Source organism: Corvus brachyrhynchos, unplaced genomic scaffold (assembly GCF_000691975.1).
Source record: "Corvus brachyrhynchos isolate BGI_N302 unplaced genomic scaffold, ASM69197v1 scaffold97, whole genome shotgun sequence".
In the NCBI taxonomy this organism is placed as follows: Eukaryota; Metazoa; Chordata; class Aves; order Passeriformes; family Corvidae; genus Corvus; species Corvus brachyrhynchos.
In genome coordinates, this window is record NW_008239758.1 from 3,690,717 (window position 1) to 3,709,104 (window position 18,388).

The following is an 18,388-nucleotide window of genomic DNA, read 5'->3' on the forward strand; positions in this document are numbered from 1 at the left end:
TCCTGAACCTACTGGCACACAGGGCCAGAGGGTACTCAGAAGTACAGAGCTGCAGGGACGTACTTGAAAAGGTGACTCTGGATTTACCTGCAGTCTGACTGTGGTCCCTGTGCTGAAATCTGCAGTAGGTCATGCCAGTAGAGTACAAACTCTGCAAGCATGAGAAATCATTTTTTGTTCACTTGTTCTAAATTTGTATCAGGTATCCTTGTCTCTCTTGAATGGAGTGCTTCACTTCCAAGACTGTTGACTCTTGTCCTGCATGTTACCTCAAATGGATGCTGGCTATTTTCTGATCTGGAGTCAGATCCTGTAACTCTCAGAGATATTTATTCTGTAATTAAATAATAATACCTTTCTTGTGTGTGTTAAATTTATCTTTTTACAGTTATTCAGTGAAAAAATAAGCGGAGCAGAAGGAACAAAGTTAGATGAGGAATTTCAAGAGATGGAAAGGGTAAGAAAAGTCACATTATGTTTTTCAATATTAAGCTATAGCAGAATCAAAAATATTTCATGTTTCAAGTGACTGGATGGTATTGTAGATTTACCTGGGGGAGGAAACCCTATAATGTGCTTCCAAACAGAAAGATAAAAGGATAAATGTGAATTTAACCTTGAGCCTCTTCAGCTCAGCCAAGGAAGAAGAGATGCCCACAAAGGCTGTTTGAGCAGAGGATCAGGTTCCACTGACACCTCTCGACAGTGAAGAGAAATTCCTCCAAGAAGGATGCAGAGCATCAGGAGGAACCTTCTTCCTCTGACTATGTGGGAGTTTAGAGAAGTCCACAGTGTTAGTGAGGCTTTGTAAATATCACAAAGCCTTTGTGTCTGATAAAATGAATGATAAAAACCTAACTACTTGGGCTGGATTTTCTCCTGAGAAAAGGTTATATTTTTTAGTTTAAATCCATGTTCAGAAATTTACGTGAAATTGATATGTTTGCTATCCAAACGTGATGAGTTGTGTTGCAAATTAAACAATGTTACTGCCAGTTTCTGCTTTTACAGTTATGTGCTTTTTTAAAATTCCCCTTGCCTTTCTGTGTATTTTTTAATGTTCATAGTAGACTTTTCTTTTTCAGAAAATTGATGTTACTAATAAAGCAGTAACAGAGCTTCTGTCCAAATCCACGGAGTATCTTCAGCCAAATCCAGGTAGGATAAGAACAATAGGTGCTGGATTTTGATGAATATTGCTTTATTACTTGGAAATTAATTCTAGGTAAATAAAATCTAATTAGGTCATCATTGTGAGGTTTCTGTCTGGAGTTCTGCAAAGTTGTTCTGAGCAAGAGGAGAGAGAGCAGGAAGTTGGCTTTGGCTGTGCTTGTATCTATTCTGCATTTGCTTTCTGCAATATTTCTAATCAGGGAGCTCCCAAGCCAGGACTGTTCAGAGGAATGTGAGTGTTGGTGAATATTTGCCTGGAGAAATGATGCTTTTTCAGTTGGGAATAAAAACCAGTTTCATATGACCCATATTGTTGAATGGCATATTTCAGCTTTGGACTATGAGGTACTGACAACAAAAAATTTACCAGTCTGAGCTGACCTTAGTGACTTGCTTCATTATTTTGCTTGTGAAATGATTTATTGCTTTAAATAGATTAGTTTTAAAACTGGTTTTATGACTTTTTTGTTTCTTTTTCTATGTCCCTCTTAGCATACAGAGCCAAGCTGGGGATGCTGAACACTATGTCAAAGATCAGAGGACAAGTTAAAACCACAGGCTACCCCCAGACAGAGGGACTCCTGGGAGACTGCATGATACGGTATGGCAGAGAGCTGGGCGATGATTCTATGTTTGGTGAGTTTGTGCATCTCCTCTGCCAATATTTCAGCATAAAGTTCTTTGCAAAATATTACTCACTGACATAACCTGTGTAGTTGGCCACTGCAGGTAAGAGGGAAGGTTAAGTGCAGGGAGCAAGGGATGATGGATACAGCTCAGAAACAGGATGCTCCTGCACATTTGTCCTCCTCTGTTGCAGGTGAGCCTGTCTGATCATCCCTGTTATTAACCATTTTAGTTTCCAAGTTGCCAAATCTAAGTAATTTAGGGTGATTCTTAAATGCAGTTTATTTCTTTTAACCTTTATATAAAAATGGTTATACTCAATTTGAGAAGCAAACTAAGGGAAAAAATTATTGTAGAAAGAAATAAGCAACAACACTGGATGACTTTTGTTTAATAATGACCTATGCAAAAACAGTAGGGAGAACAATTTTTTTTCCCCTGATATCTGTCAGGGGAAAAAAACCTGCATTGTAATTCAGAACAAAAATTTTCTAGTTCTAGTTTTCTATAGGGAACAAGCATAACTTGCATTATTTTCTTTTTTACTCTTCAAGGGACTGCAACAGATACAAAGATACCTGTTTGAAATGACTGTTTTAAAAGACAAATTTTCTGCTTTTACATATCTTGAGATATAAGAGCCTATTCTTTACCACAGGCCTTGCACTACTGGATGCTGGTGAGAGCATGAAGCAAATGGCAGAAGTGAAGGACTCGCTTGACATTAATGTCAAACAAAATTTTATTGATCCTCTACAGTTGTTGCAGGACAAAGATTTAAAAGAGATTGGGGTAAGTTTTCCAGGGTAAAGCTTCACTTACCAACAATCAAATCAAACTAGTTCCCTGAGGTATTTTTCTTGAAAGCAATAAGGTAAATAAATTTTGTTGTAATAGATTTTCTCTCTAGCAAAACAGTGACAAAATCTGCTTAGAATCAATGTGTGGCTATTTCTCCCTTGTCTAACTTATTCAATTTGCTGTATTGCTTGGACAGTCAGTACAAGGATACTGAAGAGAATTCTATTCTTTATTTTTCTGCTGTTTTATTTTAATGAACATTTTTATTAATGCTTATGAACATGTGAGTGGGCTGTGATTTACTGCTAGTGATTATCCTATCTTATCATCTCTGTCAGCCTAAAGCTGTTTATAATGGAGAATGAATATAACTGTTAAAAAAGGCTTTTCAGGGCAAACACAGAATGATGTGAATAGTGTCATAAAATGTTGAAGTGCCATATGCCACTATAGGAAAAATATAGGACACTAAGGAACACATTTTTAACCTTTAGAGTTAAGTTTTTCAGTGTTTTTGTTTACAATGTGACAATTCAACGAAAGCCAGGCAGTCTTTGAGTCTGTTGATTCCAATGGATTTGGGTAATAAGCAAGTTAAAACCCTGATGAAATGCAGAAATGAAAGTTATTTTATTTGTTTTCACATAAATGAATGTGGAAAGCATAGCAAAAAGATAGCAATAATGTCTGTAGCTGTCTCCTTTGATGCATAACTGTTTTCTGTTGTGTTCTTCTGAGCTGATGAAAGGAAATCGTTTGATGTTAGCTTTAATGAGCATTTTGTACTGTCACTTTGAGTCCATTGTGTGTGTCTGTCAGTCCCATGATTTTTGGCAACAGAAAAGCTTGTGTAGTTGTATCAGATAGAAGTGTCAAGTTGATACCTAACAAGGACAGCAAGAATACAAGATTTGTTGGAGCACTGCTTTATGAGGGGAATATAGCCCTTAAACTTTTAGTTGTCATATTGCAGATAATTCAAGACATAAAATTGAATTACATGTACAATACGGTGACACACAAATATTCAGGTTGGATCCCACTTCTCTCGACAGCTCAGAGAATCTGAGCTGTTACACATTTAGTGAAGTCCATGAGGTGGATGTCTACGATTGGCAAATCAAGGTAGCCAGTACCCCAGGTGCTACCAAAGGGCTCTTTATTTAAAATCTCATTCATGTGTGTGGCCCTACACTTACCTGGTGCTGCCTTGGGTCAGAGGGATGGACTGTACAAATCTCTGAGCCTTGTATTTCTTTAAGTCTGCATGTATTTCCACCACTGATGTTTCCTTAAATCACAGTGTGTGTGTTTGGGCCATATCCCATTTGGTCCTTCTCATGAACGTTGTGTCTCTTTTAGCACCACTTGAAGAAACTGGAAGGACGCCGCTTGGATTATGATTATAAAAAGAAGCGTTTTGGAAAGATACCGGATGAAGAAGTTAAACAAGCAGTAGAAAAATTTGAAGAGTCAAAGGAACTGGCTGAAAGAAGCATGTTCAATTTCTTAGAAAATGATGTAAGTCTGTGCTGCTTCTTTGTTTGCTGCACTGCATCCTGGAGGGGCAAATGTGTGGGATTGGTTAAAGCCAGTCCCATCCTTCACAGGAGACAAGGTCTGGAAGCAGAAACTCTGCCTCTTCCCACTTTTAAATCCCCTGTCAGAGAAGAACACAATGCACAGCAGGGAATGGGAGAACTCAAGAACTCAGGAATTTCTTTTGGAGATACTGTGACTCAGACAAGATGGTCACAGAGGCCTCAAGTAGGACTAGCTGAGAGTAAAATGCAGTTTGGTCAGTGAGAGGGTGAAGGTCAGGAAATTGGTATAGTCAAGACTGAAAGTATAAGCTGCTGCTGAAAGTATAAGCAAGGGCATGTACCCTCTGTGCTTTCTGAATTTTAGCTCACTTATAGTCAAAACTTTGCTGCTGATATGGAGTCTCTGAATGATTTTACCTCTGACAATCGTTACTATTGCTCTTTGGCTCTGCAAAGTCCATAGAGTGAGTTTGTAGCTTGAGCTCAGGTATGTGGACTTTGGCTCAAAGTCCAAGTCCATCATGAAATTCTGTCTAAATAAGGAGCAGCTGTGGCCATTCAGGATAATCCTCTCTTCTGTCCACACACAGAGGAATAGCGGGATGTGCTTTCTCCTGAGTAATTATGGAATTGTAGGAAAAGAGAGCTGGACCTATTTGAGCTTATTCCAAAGCTTTCTCACCTCCTGTAGATGCAGCATCACAGAAAACACACTTCCAAAGTAAGAAGTGTGCTGTCTTTTTTCTGTGAGCAAACTGCAACAGGGAGGAGCTATGAAGTGGGAATATTTAATTGCAAGCAACTTCCCCTCTATGCACACCCACTTATAAACCAGCCCGTAGCTCCTGGACTGTTTGTAAGTGGGACACATTTGTTACAGCAGTGTACAGTGTAAGGCAGTTAAGCCTCTTGCTGTTTTACCAGGGCAGGTTAATGAGGGCAGCAAAATCTGGAACATGCTCTTATCAACAATTTCAGCACTGTTCCACTGTAGGCTCTTCCAGTTGCCTGGTTCCAGTGGATGTGTGTTTTATAATTCTGCCTTTCATAAGCAGCTGAGAAATGTTTCAGGTACTGTTTATCATTAGTCAAAGCACCAAACTGAGGACAGAACAGTGCAGGGATTCAACTGGTTTAGCTCAGCCACTAGAAAACAAATGAGTTATGCATTCTAGTATAGCTAACTCTGCCTTTGGGAGGGGGTGAACTGAATATCCCTCTGAAGTTTTTTCCATACCCATTTCCTATTGTTTCTTTTTAAAGAAAACTCTGTGAGTCCTCCTGAAACTTCTCATTACAGCCTCGTTGTCTAACCCCAAATGGTCTCACTATGTTTGCAGAGATCTTAACTGCAATCACTTCCTTCTGATCCTCTCCAGTTGCCCAAGTGTCTCCCTCTCTTGGTCTTCTTGCCCTGAAGTCTATTTTCTGAGCTCTGGTTCCCAGCCATCTTGCCAGGTGCCTTTCCCAGGCTCAGTCCTGATCCCCATCTTTCTCAGGTTTCTGCACAGCCAGTTCCAGACCTCCCACATCGACACTGTTGCATGCACTTCTTATCAGCTCCATCTTCCTGCCATTCCCACACAGCCAGTCCCAGCTTCATCTTCCTAAGTAGCTTTTAGTCCCCCAAGTTTCTCTGGCTCTTTCCCAGTCTTTCTCTCTCTCTTCTCCTAATCCACAACTCTATATTTCTCCTGGCTCTTAGTCGGCTTGTTTGGATCGTCCTTTATCCATTTTCTCTGACCACCAATCCAAACCCCAGGCACGTTGTGTGTTGTCCTCAGCTGTTTATATTACTCTCTTCTGACTGTGATGGAATTGTATCAGCTGTTGGTTTGGTTCCGTGCATTTCATTTCTTTGTGCTATGTGAGAGTGTTTGGCTCTCTTGGAGTCCTGGCAGTATTTTTAATGATCTTTTTAACTGAGTAAAAGCAGACAAAGTATAGCACAAAATTGCCATGGGTCCATAAAACATTTGTAGAAAGTTTACTCAGATATTTTCTTATGATCCAATGTCTGAAGACATCATGATGGAATGGAAAGATGTCAGACTTCTTGGGGTCTGTCTTCTTAACGTTGTCTTGAAGAAGACAAATATCTGTTCCTGCTCCATACCCCATACAGCTTGAACTTTTCAGCTTGTGTTAGGGGAATGAGATTATTTGTTACCTCGTGAATAAAAATATTTTGGTTTTTCCATCTCCTTCACATTCTCCCTTTCCTCATCGTTCATATTTTTGAATGATTGGCTAATACATTTTAAATCCAAGTAGATAAATTATGTTTCATTTATCAGTTTATAAATGCTGCCATCTAGTGAGGTAAGTCCAGATCCTTTCAGAACTGCAATTTGTAAACATTGATAATAAACTGCAATGAGTCTGAGTCATAAGAGCTGTCACAGTGTAATTTCTTCCAGCATTGATCAGAAAAGCTCCACTTTCACCTGCTAAGGGGTCATGTCCTATTATATGGTTTGGGCTTGGGTGTTGACAGACAGCTGGCTTGGAAGTTGAAAGCAGAGGGGATTTGCACATTGTGAAAGGAAATGACTCAAGGACCCTGCCCTGAGTTAGTGACCTAGAAGTTACACCTCAGTTTTGTTCAGTTTCCAACTGCCAGTTTCTTTGATAGAATCACATGTGCTCTTTCCCAATAACCTCTACAAGGTACTGTGGTCTTTTGAGATACGAGGTCTGTTTTAAATGATCTGTTTGTTTATCCTTCAGCTGAATGCACTGCAGTGCCCTTACAACTATTTTCCTCTCCGTCTTTCAGGTAGAACAAGTCAGCCAGTTGGCTGTGTTTGTAGAAGCAGCACTAGATTACCATAAACAATCCACAGAAATTTTGGAGGATCTGCAGAGCAAGCTGCAAAACCGGTAAGACTGAACCCCTCAGAAAATGTTGAACCTCTTTTGCAGCCGAGGTTTGCAACGTTGGAAAGTCACTGAAGCAAGAGATCTTGTAGCACCACCTCCCAGATGCTGTTTGCTGTGCTTTGTGCCAGACTGAGCTCCATGGCTTTAAACCCCTGCCACCTGGCAGCTTCTTGCTGTGCTGGGAGACTTTAATGTAACACAGGATCTGCCCAGGGAGCTCGGAGTGTGTGCAGAGTCTCTCCCATCTGTGGAGGTTAATGAGGACAGCCTCCCTTTGTTTGGAGGTTTATTCCAACTTGCATACTTTGAGTTGTGTTTTGGAGGCTTTGCTTGGAAGTTGGCCTGTTTTTATTGAGATTAAGGGGTATAACAAAATTCTGCAGCACAGTAAGGAACCAGCCAGCTGGCCAGGAACAGAGCTGTGCTGTAACACACGTATGAAAGGCCCAGGTACTTTGTGTCATCCTGAGAGAAGGGAGAAATGCTGCTGTTGTTAATGTTGTCACTCAGAGACCCAGAGACCTGAGTGTCACTGTGGTGTAGGCAGAGTCAAGGAAACTGCCTGGGGCTTTCAGCTCAGGGTGGCTGTGGGGGCTGTGAGTGTGGGCATGAGGGCAGCTGTGTCTGCAGACACCCTGTGCCATCCCAGCTGGAAGGGCCAGGGGACAAGGAGCTCTCAGCTGGGGCATACACAGCAAGAGGTACTAGACAATTTTGCTGGCTAAATGGTTGTTTCCTATTTCCCCTGATAAAAGGGCCGTGTGGGAGATGCAGTCCCTGGGCCTCTGTCCTGGATGTGTTTCTCCATATGTCATTTGCAGTTGAGCTTTCCAGAGGGCTCATTCCTGCAGCTTGTGCTGAACTCAGTGGCAGCTGTGGGTGCTCATCACTTCTCAAACTCAGGCTGTTAAGCTTTATGCCTCTGTCAGCAGGACCACAGTATTAAATAAATTAGGGGCTTGTTGAAATTCAAGTATTGCACGAGAATTGAGCAGCTTTTAGTCAAAACACACACTCCCCCCAAAAAAATGAAAAACAAACCAACCAACCAAAAGAACCAACACCATAAAACCAAAACACAAACCCACCAAAAGAAACCTAAAACCAAAACCAGCAGAAGATTTTCTTACTCCACTTTTCCAACAGCAAAGCACTTAACCTGAGCTTAAGTTCTGGAAGTATTTCTTCCTTCTTTCTTCCTAAATAAATCTCTGGCTGCTCTTCTCTGTGTTACAGAATAAATGTAGCATCTAGTCGGCCTAAGCGTGAATTTAAGCCAAAGCCTGTAATAACTACAACTCTGGAAATTGGTGATAATCAGCAGCACAATGGGATTGCCTATAGTTCTTCCATAAAATCGTCAGGTAAGTCTGTCACCACAGAATGAATGTGTCTCTAGATGTTTTGCCAGATTGTTGCTTGAGGTATTTCTTGCACCGTGAGAACAGTGGATCCATCAGGCACCAGTATCTCTGCATCTGACTCCAGATTGTTTCCAAGATTTCAAAACAGAATTGTGAAGCAGGGTTCTTCTCAACAGACTCCCACCTATCTGAGGTTTAGGTGTAGCACTGTCCTTGGTCTCTAAGGTCTCTGAATTGCCACTGAGGGTGGGAGGAGAGAGAGGGAGAGGCACTTGCAGAAAACAGTTCATTTCGTGCAGACGGATGCCTGCAGTGGGTGTGTTTGAGCACAGTCTGGAGTATCTCCAGGTGCTATTTTTTCTCCACAGTCTGAGAGCATAAATGATCTGTACAGGATATCAAATATTAGCTGTGTAAAATTCAGAGAGATGACTCCCACCCTTACTGATTTTAACATCTTTTGCCTTTACTGTCCCTATATTAGGCACCAAAGTGTGTGCATTAATGAAGTACTTAGGTACCTGTTGGTGTGAGTTTAGGACCCTTTCCTTTGATTAGACCCTGATTTCACAAAAAAAAGAAGGTCAACTTTTGAAAGTTGTGTGAATAGTAATAATCAGTAAGGTTACACTACTCATTGAAATAGCTTTTCCTTGTCTCATAATTAAACTATTTTGCCCTATCTGCTTAATGACTACACTGTATGATGAGCTGAGCCCAGGTAAAAAACCAAACCAATTAAAACCCCAAACAAACAAAAAACCCCAAACAAAACCCAAATGACAATATGCAAAGAATAGAGAATGAAAAAACCTGAGATTTTTCCATAAACATTATTTGGAAGGAAAATCGAGGAGAAGTAGTGAGCCAAAGGTTCCCTTCTGTATTTGGCATGGAATCTAGGATCTTTTCCTGAAGGTTTGTTGTTTTTTTTCTTCTCCTAACTCTCCGGTTTCTTCTTCCCTCCAGTCTTGTTTCTTTTTAAAGGTTGTTGGGAGAGAAATGAGAGAACTATAAATGAAGGAATAAAGCTTGGAGCTGTAACTTTATGCATCTTCTAATGTCTCTTTAATTTTCTTGCACTGTGCTACAAGAGGAAACCATTATACAATCCATACTGAAGGGCACTTGCAGCAGTTTGGCAGCACAAATCCACCCAGCAAGATCTGATTCCTTGATTTGTTTGAAACTCCTCATGCTGCCTGAACACTGAGTTTTTGTGTTGCTGTCTAATGTGAGATGGAGGGAGACAACCCCCTCTGCACATTCTCTCAGGTCACACCAGTGGTTCCTAAGATTTGTGACACAAGGACACATTTCATCCAAAGCACTGGAGGTGTTTGCAGGGATCAGTGACTTCCTTGGTATTTTCACAGCACATGTGGATGAAAGAGCAAAAACATAGCAACTTTATTAAAAATTGCCATAAAATTTCTTGGCCCTATCAGCTACTTATCAAATTATAGGCTTTTTCCCCCCATTTTGCATGTGCAGTGGAGAAAGGAGATTCAGATTCTGCATTTGTGTATAAACTAGTGTGTCAAACCACATTACAGTGGTTTATCATTGCCATCCAGCAGTTGTTCCAAGATGTACTTTAAGGATAATCAATCCTGCCTTTGGGAGAAAGAAAGATGAAGACTTTTCAAGGTTGCTTCCAGCAATCTTAGTTAAAGAAAAATCTCAGTTTTAATTAGCTAAAAGTCAGTGAAAACTGAAAAATAAATGACCACTGATCACTAAGATAGGGAAGGAGTGAGGCACTTCCATTCACTGGCTCCATTCATGGGCTGTAACACCAACCATTTACATATCACTGAATGAGGGGTTGTCACTGCTTCACTCCCTTACTGCTGTCAGAATGGAAAAGAAACAAAACCACCATAAAAGAGATGAAAAGGAGAAATAGGATATAAGTAATAATTGTTGCCATACTTAAGTGTTGCTAATAACATTAGAAAGACCATGTATCCTGTTTTTTTCCTCCTGAAGAAGCTGTGGATGCTGTGCTTACCTCCCCAGCAGGTACAAATCATCACTGAAATCACTGTTCATTCTCTTTTGTTTTCCTATTCCTACTCAAACATTGTCCATATGGATTTCTGTGAACTGCAGTGGGCTCAATATGCCCTGCTCGTAAATGGGGAAACCTCTCTGTCCCTTTTTAAAATTGGAATCATGAAACAGATTCGATTTTTTTATGGTCTGTGATTTAGAAATGAGAACCAGGCAGTTCTAAGCAAAACTGCTAAATGTCTTAAAGTCTCCATGAGATGGGGAGATAGCATTATAATCACCTTCTTTTTGTTTAAAAAGCTGACCTCCCCATCTTACCCAAACAAGTACTTTCATGCTTCATTTTCCCTGCTTCCATATTGACCCTATCAAAATACAGATCTTTAATTTCTCCAATACTGTCCCTCAAGGTAAGTAGTGTCTTGGTATTCAGCAAACCCTTGGAGATCTGCAGGACAGTTCAAAGCAAGATGTGACACATTCAGCACAACTGCCATGGTGCAGTTCTGAGCATGGAAATTACTTTTCCCACGTTTCACAATAGTTTTTCAAGTTCAGCATCAGCTTCTTGGAGCAGATATGGTATTTTCCTTTGCATGGTCTCTAACATGTGAGGATTATTTACTACTTATGACTTGCACACATTTGCAGGGCTAGAGTCACATAAACCTAATTTTTATGCTGTTGGGAGTTATTAGACTGCTTTGAGTAAATGCAGATAAAAAAATCTCTAGTTCTAATTCTTTGTTATCCTCATTAATGAGCTGCAGCTGTGAGCATCGTCTGGCTCAGTTTAGAACTCTTTAATTGCTGTATTACATCATGCCTTTCACTCAGTTTGTTTGTCAGGTTTGACTGTGATATGAAATATATGTATCTGGTTGCCACATGCTGGAATTTAACATAAGCATCTAAGTGTTTACTCACTTCAGCTATGAGGGAGACTGGGATTAATTATCTTAGCAAGCTTCCAGTTTGTGATTATTAAAATCTTGCTACCTTATGTATACAGCATGGTATAGAAGAGTAGATGCAGGTACAGGCAGTTACTCCCTCCCTTTGGGGAAAACAAACAAAAACCCCAAACCATCGTTGAATGGCATTCTGGTTCCATCCTGTAACACTCCAGGAATCACAGAGGGCTTCTTGGTTACCCTCATTTTGTGCTGCCTAGATCTGAGTGGTCTGGAAATAAATGACAGTTCTTTTTTGACTGCGACAGGGAAGTAAACTAGAGAAATGAAAGAGGTGCGTATGGAGTTGCACATTAACATAAACCCTGTTTGCAGAAATAGAAGAGTGCAATTGATTCAGCTGAAACCTCTGCAACAAATGTGCAAGTATTTAATGGACAGCAAAAGGTGGGAGTGGTGCCAGCAGTTCTGTGATGTTAAGCAGTGTGTGTTGCACACTGTCAGGCAGCGCTGCCCCCTTACCTTTGTCAGGGAAGCTGTGTCTCATTGGATTATACAGTAGCAGCAGCTGCCTGACTCTAATGAAGACTTTGACTGATCCTACAGCCTGGAGTGAAACCGGTTATGCTGGCTGTGACCATTATTTAACAACCTTTCCAGGCTGCCAGACGTTTCTTTGCAGTTCTTTGGAGCTTAAAATGAACCAAATGTGATCCATCTATCAGGTACTTCAGTGTCAGAAATTAACTGGCTTGCAGTAACAAATTAGCCCCATTGGAGCAGCTGGGGAAGGCGAGGAACTCTGTCAATTATTCTGATCACCACTGTCTGCTGTTGAAGTTCCAGAGAGCTGGTACCAGTTCTACCTTGGCAAAGGCTGAGAATAACTCAGCTATTTATAAACACAATCAGTCCATTTTCAGTTTTAAACATGATCAGTCCATTTTTGCTGGGCAACTGGCTCATCATCTCTTTTTCTGCTTGGAGCATTTCAGCAAATATATGACAGCCAAGCTTTCAGCTGTACCAGGGTATTAGGGTAGCTCTGATTCAGTTGGTTCTTGTAAGACTTTGTCACTACCCTGAGCCTTCCACAGGGAGAGGATGAGTCTGGCATTGACAGTGCTGCTCTGGGGAGGTTTGCTGAGTCTCTTGTTGGCACTTCTCTTCAATTGTTATAAATAAAAGCTGTCTTCTGTTGCTGTCAAGGGTAAAATATACCCACAAAAGAGAAAAGTAATTCCTACTTTCCAGTTTTGACACCAGATATTGCTCCCAATTGTATTATTGTCAATTTAAAAGATGCTTTCACCTGACTGTTCTCACTGAGTAAGCACCACTAGTTGTTAGCTGGTTTCCTTAAGAGATTTCTCCTAATTCCTTTATCTAGAAAATGTCCAAACAGTTACTTTTTAGTAGTTTCCTACGCATTACCATGATTAAGAGATTAAAATGCATTTTGCCATTTTAGCTATTATATCTGTATTGCATTACCAGCTGCATGCAGGTTTACCCAGTAAAAAATGACAGCTGGGAGAGTCAAGACTGGAATATTTGAGTATTGCTGCAATGTTCCCAATAAGACAACCTGAATAATTTAAAATAAGTTCTAGTGTTCTAGAGGTGTCGTGCTACAAGGTGTGGTACTCCCCTTTGCAAGGCAGCAGCATTAAGTTTTTTTCCCTATTCTTCATTTATAAATGTATTTCAAATTACCAGACTTCTACTTGGATACATTGCATATGTTATTGAAAAATCTGTTATGGCTGAACTACAGTTGAACCATGGGCTAGTCCTTGACCACAGAGCTGAGCTTTACAATTTGAACATAAATTATTCTGATAAAATGTATTCTAATTACTCATAAATATGAATGTTACATATATAGTGGTACCAAAAATCCAAGCTAATTAACACTCCTCCATGAGAATATCTTTAAAAAAGGTATTTACTGCATTTATAAGGTAAACTTTTTTTTTTTAAATGTTTAAGGGTGATTTGGAGTTAAGATCTTTATAGGGTAAACAATGTAAATCACAAGAACAGCCAGATATTGTATCAGAAAACTCTTTTCATCCCTAAAATAATTTGACAGGCACCTTTGTTCCCACCATAGCCTTTGCCTTAGCTCAGATGGAGGATGTGTAAAACAAAGGACTTGAGCACAGGAGCTCAGCAAGCAGTAACCCAGAAGTGTCACAGGTGAGGGTGGAAGCCTTAACACAGGCTGGAGCCCTGGCTCCTTCCAGGCACGTGTGCTGTGAAAATCCAGGTGCCTGCCTCAGGCTGCAGAGCTGTGTTTGTAGGACAGACCACGAGCCCCTGCCTCTGGTAGGTATTCCCACAGGATAAATTGAAAGGATTCCTTGTCATTTCCCCTGTTGACTCTTCCATTTCCTCAACTCCTGCCCTTCCGATTCCTCTGGCAGCTGCTCCAGACGGAGCACAGGGGTTTTGACAACCGATGACTCAAACCCTCAGTTTGAGATAAACATCCTTTTGAAAGGGAAGGCAACTGGGAATGAAAGAGGAGTAGCATCTGAACTTAAGGGACAAACAGAATTATTTTTTAAACTTACACTAATCTTGTATTTTATATGTAGAAGCACCAGATGTTAATGAGTAAAAGCAATGGGAAAGCTGTTGCTGGTGACATGACAGCAGGGTTACTTTTTTGAGCCCTTGTTTTGTGCTTGGTGGCTGATGGGATGCTGTGAAGCTCAATTAATGTGGTTGTTTTTTCTGTCACTGGGGCAGGTTCTTCAGTGCACATGGATCAGCCTTGCTGCCAAGCTCTCTATGACTTTGAGCCAGAAAATGAAGGCGAGCTTGGGTTTAAGGAAGGGGACATCATAACTTTGACCAATCAGATTGATGAGAATTGGTATGAGGGGATGTTAAATGGAGAGTCTGGCTTCTTCCCCATTAATTATGTTGAAGTGATAGTTCCCTTGCCTCAGTGATTGTGTCATTTGAGCTGTGAACATGATTTCATGACTGAAATGGATTCACAAATGTTCTGTCAGTGTGGCATTCTGTGAAAGCCTTGCTATTTGACTGACTTACTGACTTTTGTATGCGTCTTTTTAAAATTTATTTATTTTATATTCAAAAAAATTTCACCTTCCCTGATTTGTCAACCTGCAAAAAAACCCATACCCAGTTTTTTTGCTTTGTGCCTTGAAGATCACTGTATGAAGTGTTTACTGGTAGCTCACTGTTGCTCCAAAAATGCATTTCCTTGCTATTATTGTATGTGGTTTTTTTTTATCTTTGGCTGCAATGATTTTACTATTGAAAACCATTTCTAAAAATACTGTTAGTGAAGCTAACTGTAACCAGTTCCTAAGTTACTGATGTCATTGAGCTCTTTTCATCTATCACACTGTAATTTATTGTGAACAAGTTAATACATCTTTTGCATTGTATGTTGACAAAAGGCAAAGTGGTTGTTGTCAATATTAAGATGATGTTGTACTAAGTACAAGTTCTCAGCATTGAAAATTCCTATAATTTACTGACCAAACTGAATAAATATTTCTGTGGGATAAGAACAGTGGTTGCTGCATCTGTACTTATGGTTCTGGCACTTGTTTGAGCTGGAGTCCGCTTTTGCTGAATAGATCAGCTTTCAGTGACAAAACCAATGCTACATTAAAAAAATGCATTAATAAAGAAAGTATTAGTTTTATGACACCTCTGCACTGCAGTTTTAATAATCTTGCTACTTCTCTATTGACTGTTTAGCATTTGTCTGTTAACATCTTTTTCTAGCAGAAGGAAAGAGACATATTCCTTGGAACTAAGTACAAACAGCTCCTAGTTCCATAGGGTTTGTATAAAACTCCAGTGAGAGAGGGGTGAGCAGCACTGGTGCCTACTACAAATAAATGAAAAGTCAACACACTTCTATTTTTTATATTTAGTTGAAAGGGATGGAAAGGAGGAGAAAGAGAAGACTATGTGGTGATGGAAACATGCAATAACTAAAAATATACCAAAAAAGCCTCAAGATGAAGATGGAATCACTTTGTTTTTCTGTTTACCATCTCCTGCTTTGCTTAGTAATGTAGTAGTGACCAAACAAAGTGAGCAGCCCTGCAGGAACATGCTCTCCATACAAGACAAATTGATGAGATTTTATGGGCAAGCTGCCTACTGAAGATTCCTCTTAAGCTTATAGCAGCTCAGCTCTGGTTGAAGTAGGTGATAAATATAAACAGGAGAGCACAGTGCAGTTCTGAAGGTTTCTTCACTCTGCAGTCCCTAAAGTCACCAGTTTTATTACTGCAAAGGCTTTTGAACCACTCAAGAGAAATCATTGAACAGATAGACCTTTATTATTTAATCTGCAAATATTTAAATCCAAGACTGCTTTTATATACATGAAAAATACCTTTAATAGTTAAAAAAGTTTAAGAAACTAAGATAAATACAGCAAATTTAGAGCAGCAGCTATTTCTGTTGTTTGAGATGGAACAAGAATTTGGATCTGCTACAATCCAAGTCTTAAACCAGCATGTACTCTTGATGTCTCAAAATTAGAAAGCACTTTTAAATAATATAGGAGTTAAACTAGCGTAAGGAAAGCCTCACCTTAACACCTGCATCCTAACACAAAGCAGGTCTTGAATTTGGAACTGAACACTTTGGCAAGGTAAAAGACAGTCAAAACACTATTCCAGCATTGAGAGAAAGCTGCAGGCTCAGCTGCTGCCCTCCCCTCCTGCTCTGAGGCGGAAGTTTACTTCATGTGGCTCAAAGCCCTTCCTTTCCCCCAGGGGCAGCAGGGGAGCAGAGTGACTGCAGTGCCCCTGAGGCTGCCTGTCCCCTCCTGAGGGTCCAGGACAGGCTTTCCATGGAGCACAGAGCTACAGCATGACAGGGAATTGCACACTGGCCCCTGAACAGTGTTCCCCCAGCTGTCCAGTTGGACATACACACAGCTGCAGCCTGCACGGAGATTCAGCACGGGAGGGCTCCAAGTGCAGCCGTTTTGATGCGTTTTTCACTACAGTTAGTGCTTTCTAGTTTTGATTTTTGACTTAGCATATTTTTCTCTCTAGCTCCTTAGAAAGCTGTTCAAACAGTGCCAGCAGCGCTGGTCACAGTACCTGCTCTGTCAGAATGAGATGCTTTTTCACATTTATAGGATACATTTGTCCAAGTTAAGGCTGGCACAGCTCTGCTGTGATACAGTGTATCTAGGAATATACAATACTGAAATGGGGATTTCCAGCTGCTAGACTATAGAAACAGTACATTTAATAACAGGCAGGAATATTTTTGACAACTTTCTTTTAATTCTAAAGTGTTTCACTCTAGGAAATGATCTAGACCAGTTTTATGTATTTCTGCACCAGGATGTAAGCAGGAAACATTTCAGACACTCATCACTCTTCAGGAGAATGTTTTACTTCAGACTTGCTCAAGGTGCAAGGGTGTGATCAGTCCCACGTTTCCCACTCAGGCTTGAAAGAGAAGTTACCTTTGGAGGAACACCATGTCAGAATATTGAGAAAGCTGAGGCAGCCTCCTGTTCATTGTCAAGTATTTAACATCCTTCTAGGGCACATGTTTAGAAGCTTTGTAAACTCTGTACCCTCCTCTGTTTCAGCAGGTCACAGAAACCAGATCCTTGTGTAGAAGTAAAAATAAAAATAACTTCACATGGAGCTTGTATTCTACTGCTCTTTGTACCAGTAAATCCAAGGCCAGGGTCCAGTATCAGAAGGTAGGAAATTCCATCATGTTATGGACAATGCTTCTCACAAAGACATCAGATGGAATATGTGAATTCCAAGTTCCAGATATTACAGAAGATATCTACACACATAGTCTATGTCACCTGGGACTGAGAGGCGTTTTCAGATGATTGTCCACATTACATGACAGAACAGCTGGGATCTTCATTTTGCTGCAGAGAGAAAACATGAAAACATTAGGCTAATTAGCATGTGTACAAGACATTAATATGTCTTGCTGGTTACCTACTTGATCCTCATATAGGCAGGTAGGGTTTTTAGCACTTTGTAGATTTAGTTACTTATTAATAAAGCAAAGCAGATTTTCAAGAGGCAGAACATGAACTGTACTACACAAGTCTTTAAGTCCATGCAATACATGAGCCTGTGCCTTCCTTAATGAAAGGCCATCAAACTACCCATGACTACCTTGGTTCCTAAGCATCAGAACCTAAGTGGCATGCAGATACATGCTGCCCTCATTAGGATGGTAAAAGCAGAAGCAAAAAAGCCTGGAAACCCTGCCTTCCTTTAAAGCCCAGCATGCCTTCTTTCCATTATTTTACTGCATGCAACAAAGTTAACTTTTGTTTACTAAGCAGCCATTTCAGTACTACCAGTGCAGCAGAAGCATATAGCTACTAATGTCAAAAGTTTGATAGGAATTCAGCAAACAGGAATGGCATTAAAATTTGATTGGAAGTATTAGAATTGATTCTTACCATAAATGGCACACAACTGTATTGTAAAGTTGCTGATAAAACAGATTAGAAGTGTAAGGAAAAAAGTTACTTTTGCTTTCCATCAGTGATTACCAAACAAGTCATATTAGTGAACTCAAAAAAATGCCTTTTAAAATAGAAAGAAGCCACCCTTGAGGAGAGGCCCTACACTGAATATGAAAAGAAGTTTGTGTCACTGAGAGCCCAAAGGGCAGAACAGCATTATAGACCTCCTCTGTAGCTTCTTTAACAGGGTCTCACCATCCTTCAGTGAGACTGAAAATATTACAAGAATGTGCATGCAAGTCAGAAGACTGATAAACATCCTTTAAGCCACATGGTATTATAGTAACAGATATTTACCCAGATTTTCTGTTTGAAAGGACCAAAAAGTAAAATAAAAAACCAGCAGGCAGTTTAGGTACTTTTTTTTCCCAGAAAGACAATACTAAGTTACTTTTAAGTTAGTTTTTAGACAGATACATTATGAAAATATCTAGGAAAGGGTAGTGGGAGCTTTGACCTAGTGTAGTAAGATGCAACTCCTCCTTGTAACTGTGTAGGATCAGTTTTAGGAAGAGCTGTGGTTGCTTAACATGT

At 40.2% G+C, this 18,388-nt stretch overlaps 2 protein-coding genes across 5 annotated transcripts in view; one reads left to right on the forward strand and one right to left on the reverse strand.

Annotated features, from left to right (window-relative positions):
- Positions 1 to 15,013, forward strand: part of SH3GL3 (SH3 domain containing GRB2 like 3, endophilin A3) — a 58,073-nt gene extending 43,060 nt beyond the window's left edge. For both annotated transcript variants that reach the window (XM_017742664.1, XM_008640060.2), the window contains 8 exons: positions 389 to 457; positions 1,086 to 1,158; positions 1,666 to 1,809; positions 2,459 to 2,592; positions 3,964 to 4,122; positions 6,925 to 7,028; positions 8,265 to 8,392; positions 14,080 to 15,013. In XM_017742664.1, coding sequence (XP_017598153.1) covers positions 389 to 457; positions 1,086 to 1,158; positions 1,666 to 1,809; positions 2,459 to 2,592; positions 3,964 to 4,122; positions 6,925 to 7,028; positions 8,265 to 8,392; positions 14,080 to 14,285 — 1,017 coding nt within the window. In that variant the 3' untranslated portion in view covers positions 14,286 to 15,013. The remainder of the gene's footprint in view (positions 1 to 388; positions 458 to 1,085; positions 1,159 to 1,665; positions 1,810 to 2,458; positions 2,593 to 3,963; positions 4,123 to 6,924; positions 7,029 to 8,264; positions 8,393 to 14,079) is intronic.
- Positions 15,014 to 15,640: 627 nt separating this feature from the next.
- Positions 15,641 to 18,388, reverse strand: part of LOC103621337 (lamin-L(III)) — a 10,113-nt gene continuing 7,365 nt past the window's right edge. The window contains exons 10-11 of one of the 3 annotated variants that reach the window (XM_017742662.1): positions 17,789 to 17,820; positions 15,641 to 17,239 (exon numbers count right to left, since the gene is read on the reverse strand). In XM_017742662.1, coding sequence (XP_017598151.1) covers positions 17,167 to 17,239; positions 17,789 to 17,820 — 105 coding nt within the window. In that variant the 3' untranslated portion in view covers positions 15,641 to 17,166. The remainder of the gene's footprint in view (positions 17,240 to 17,788; positions 17,821 to 18,388) is intronic. The other 2 variants (XR_001864714.1, XM_017742661.1) reach the window with 2 other exon arrangements.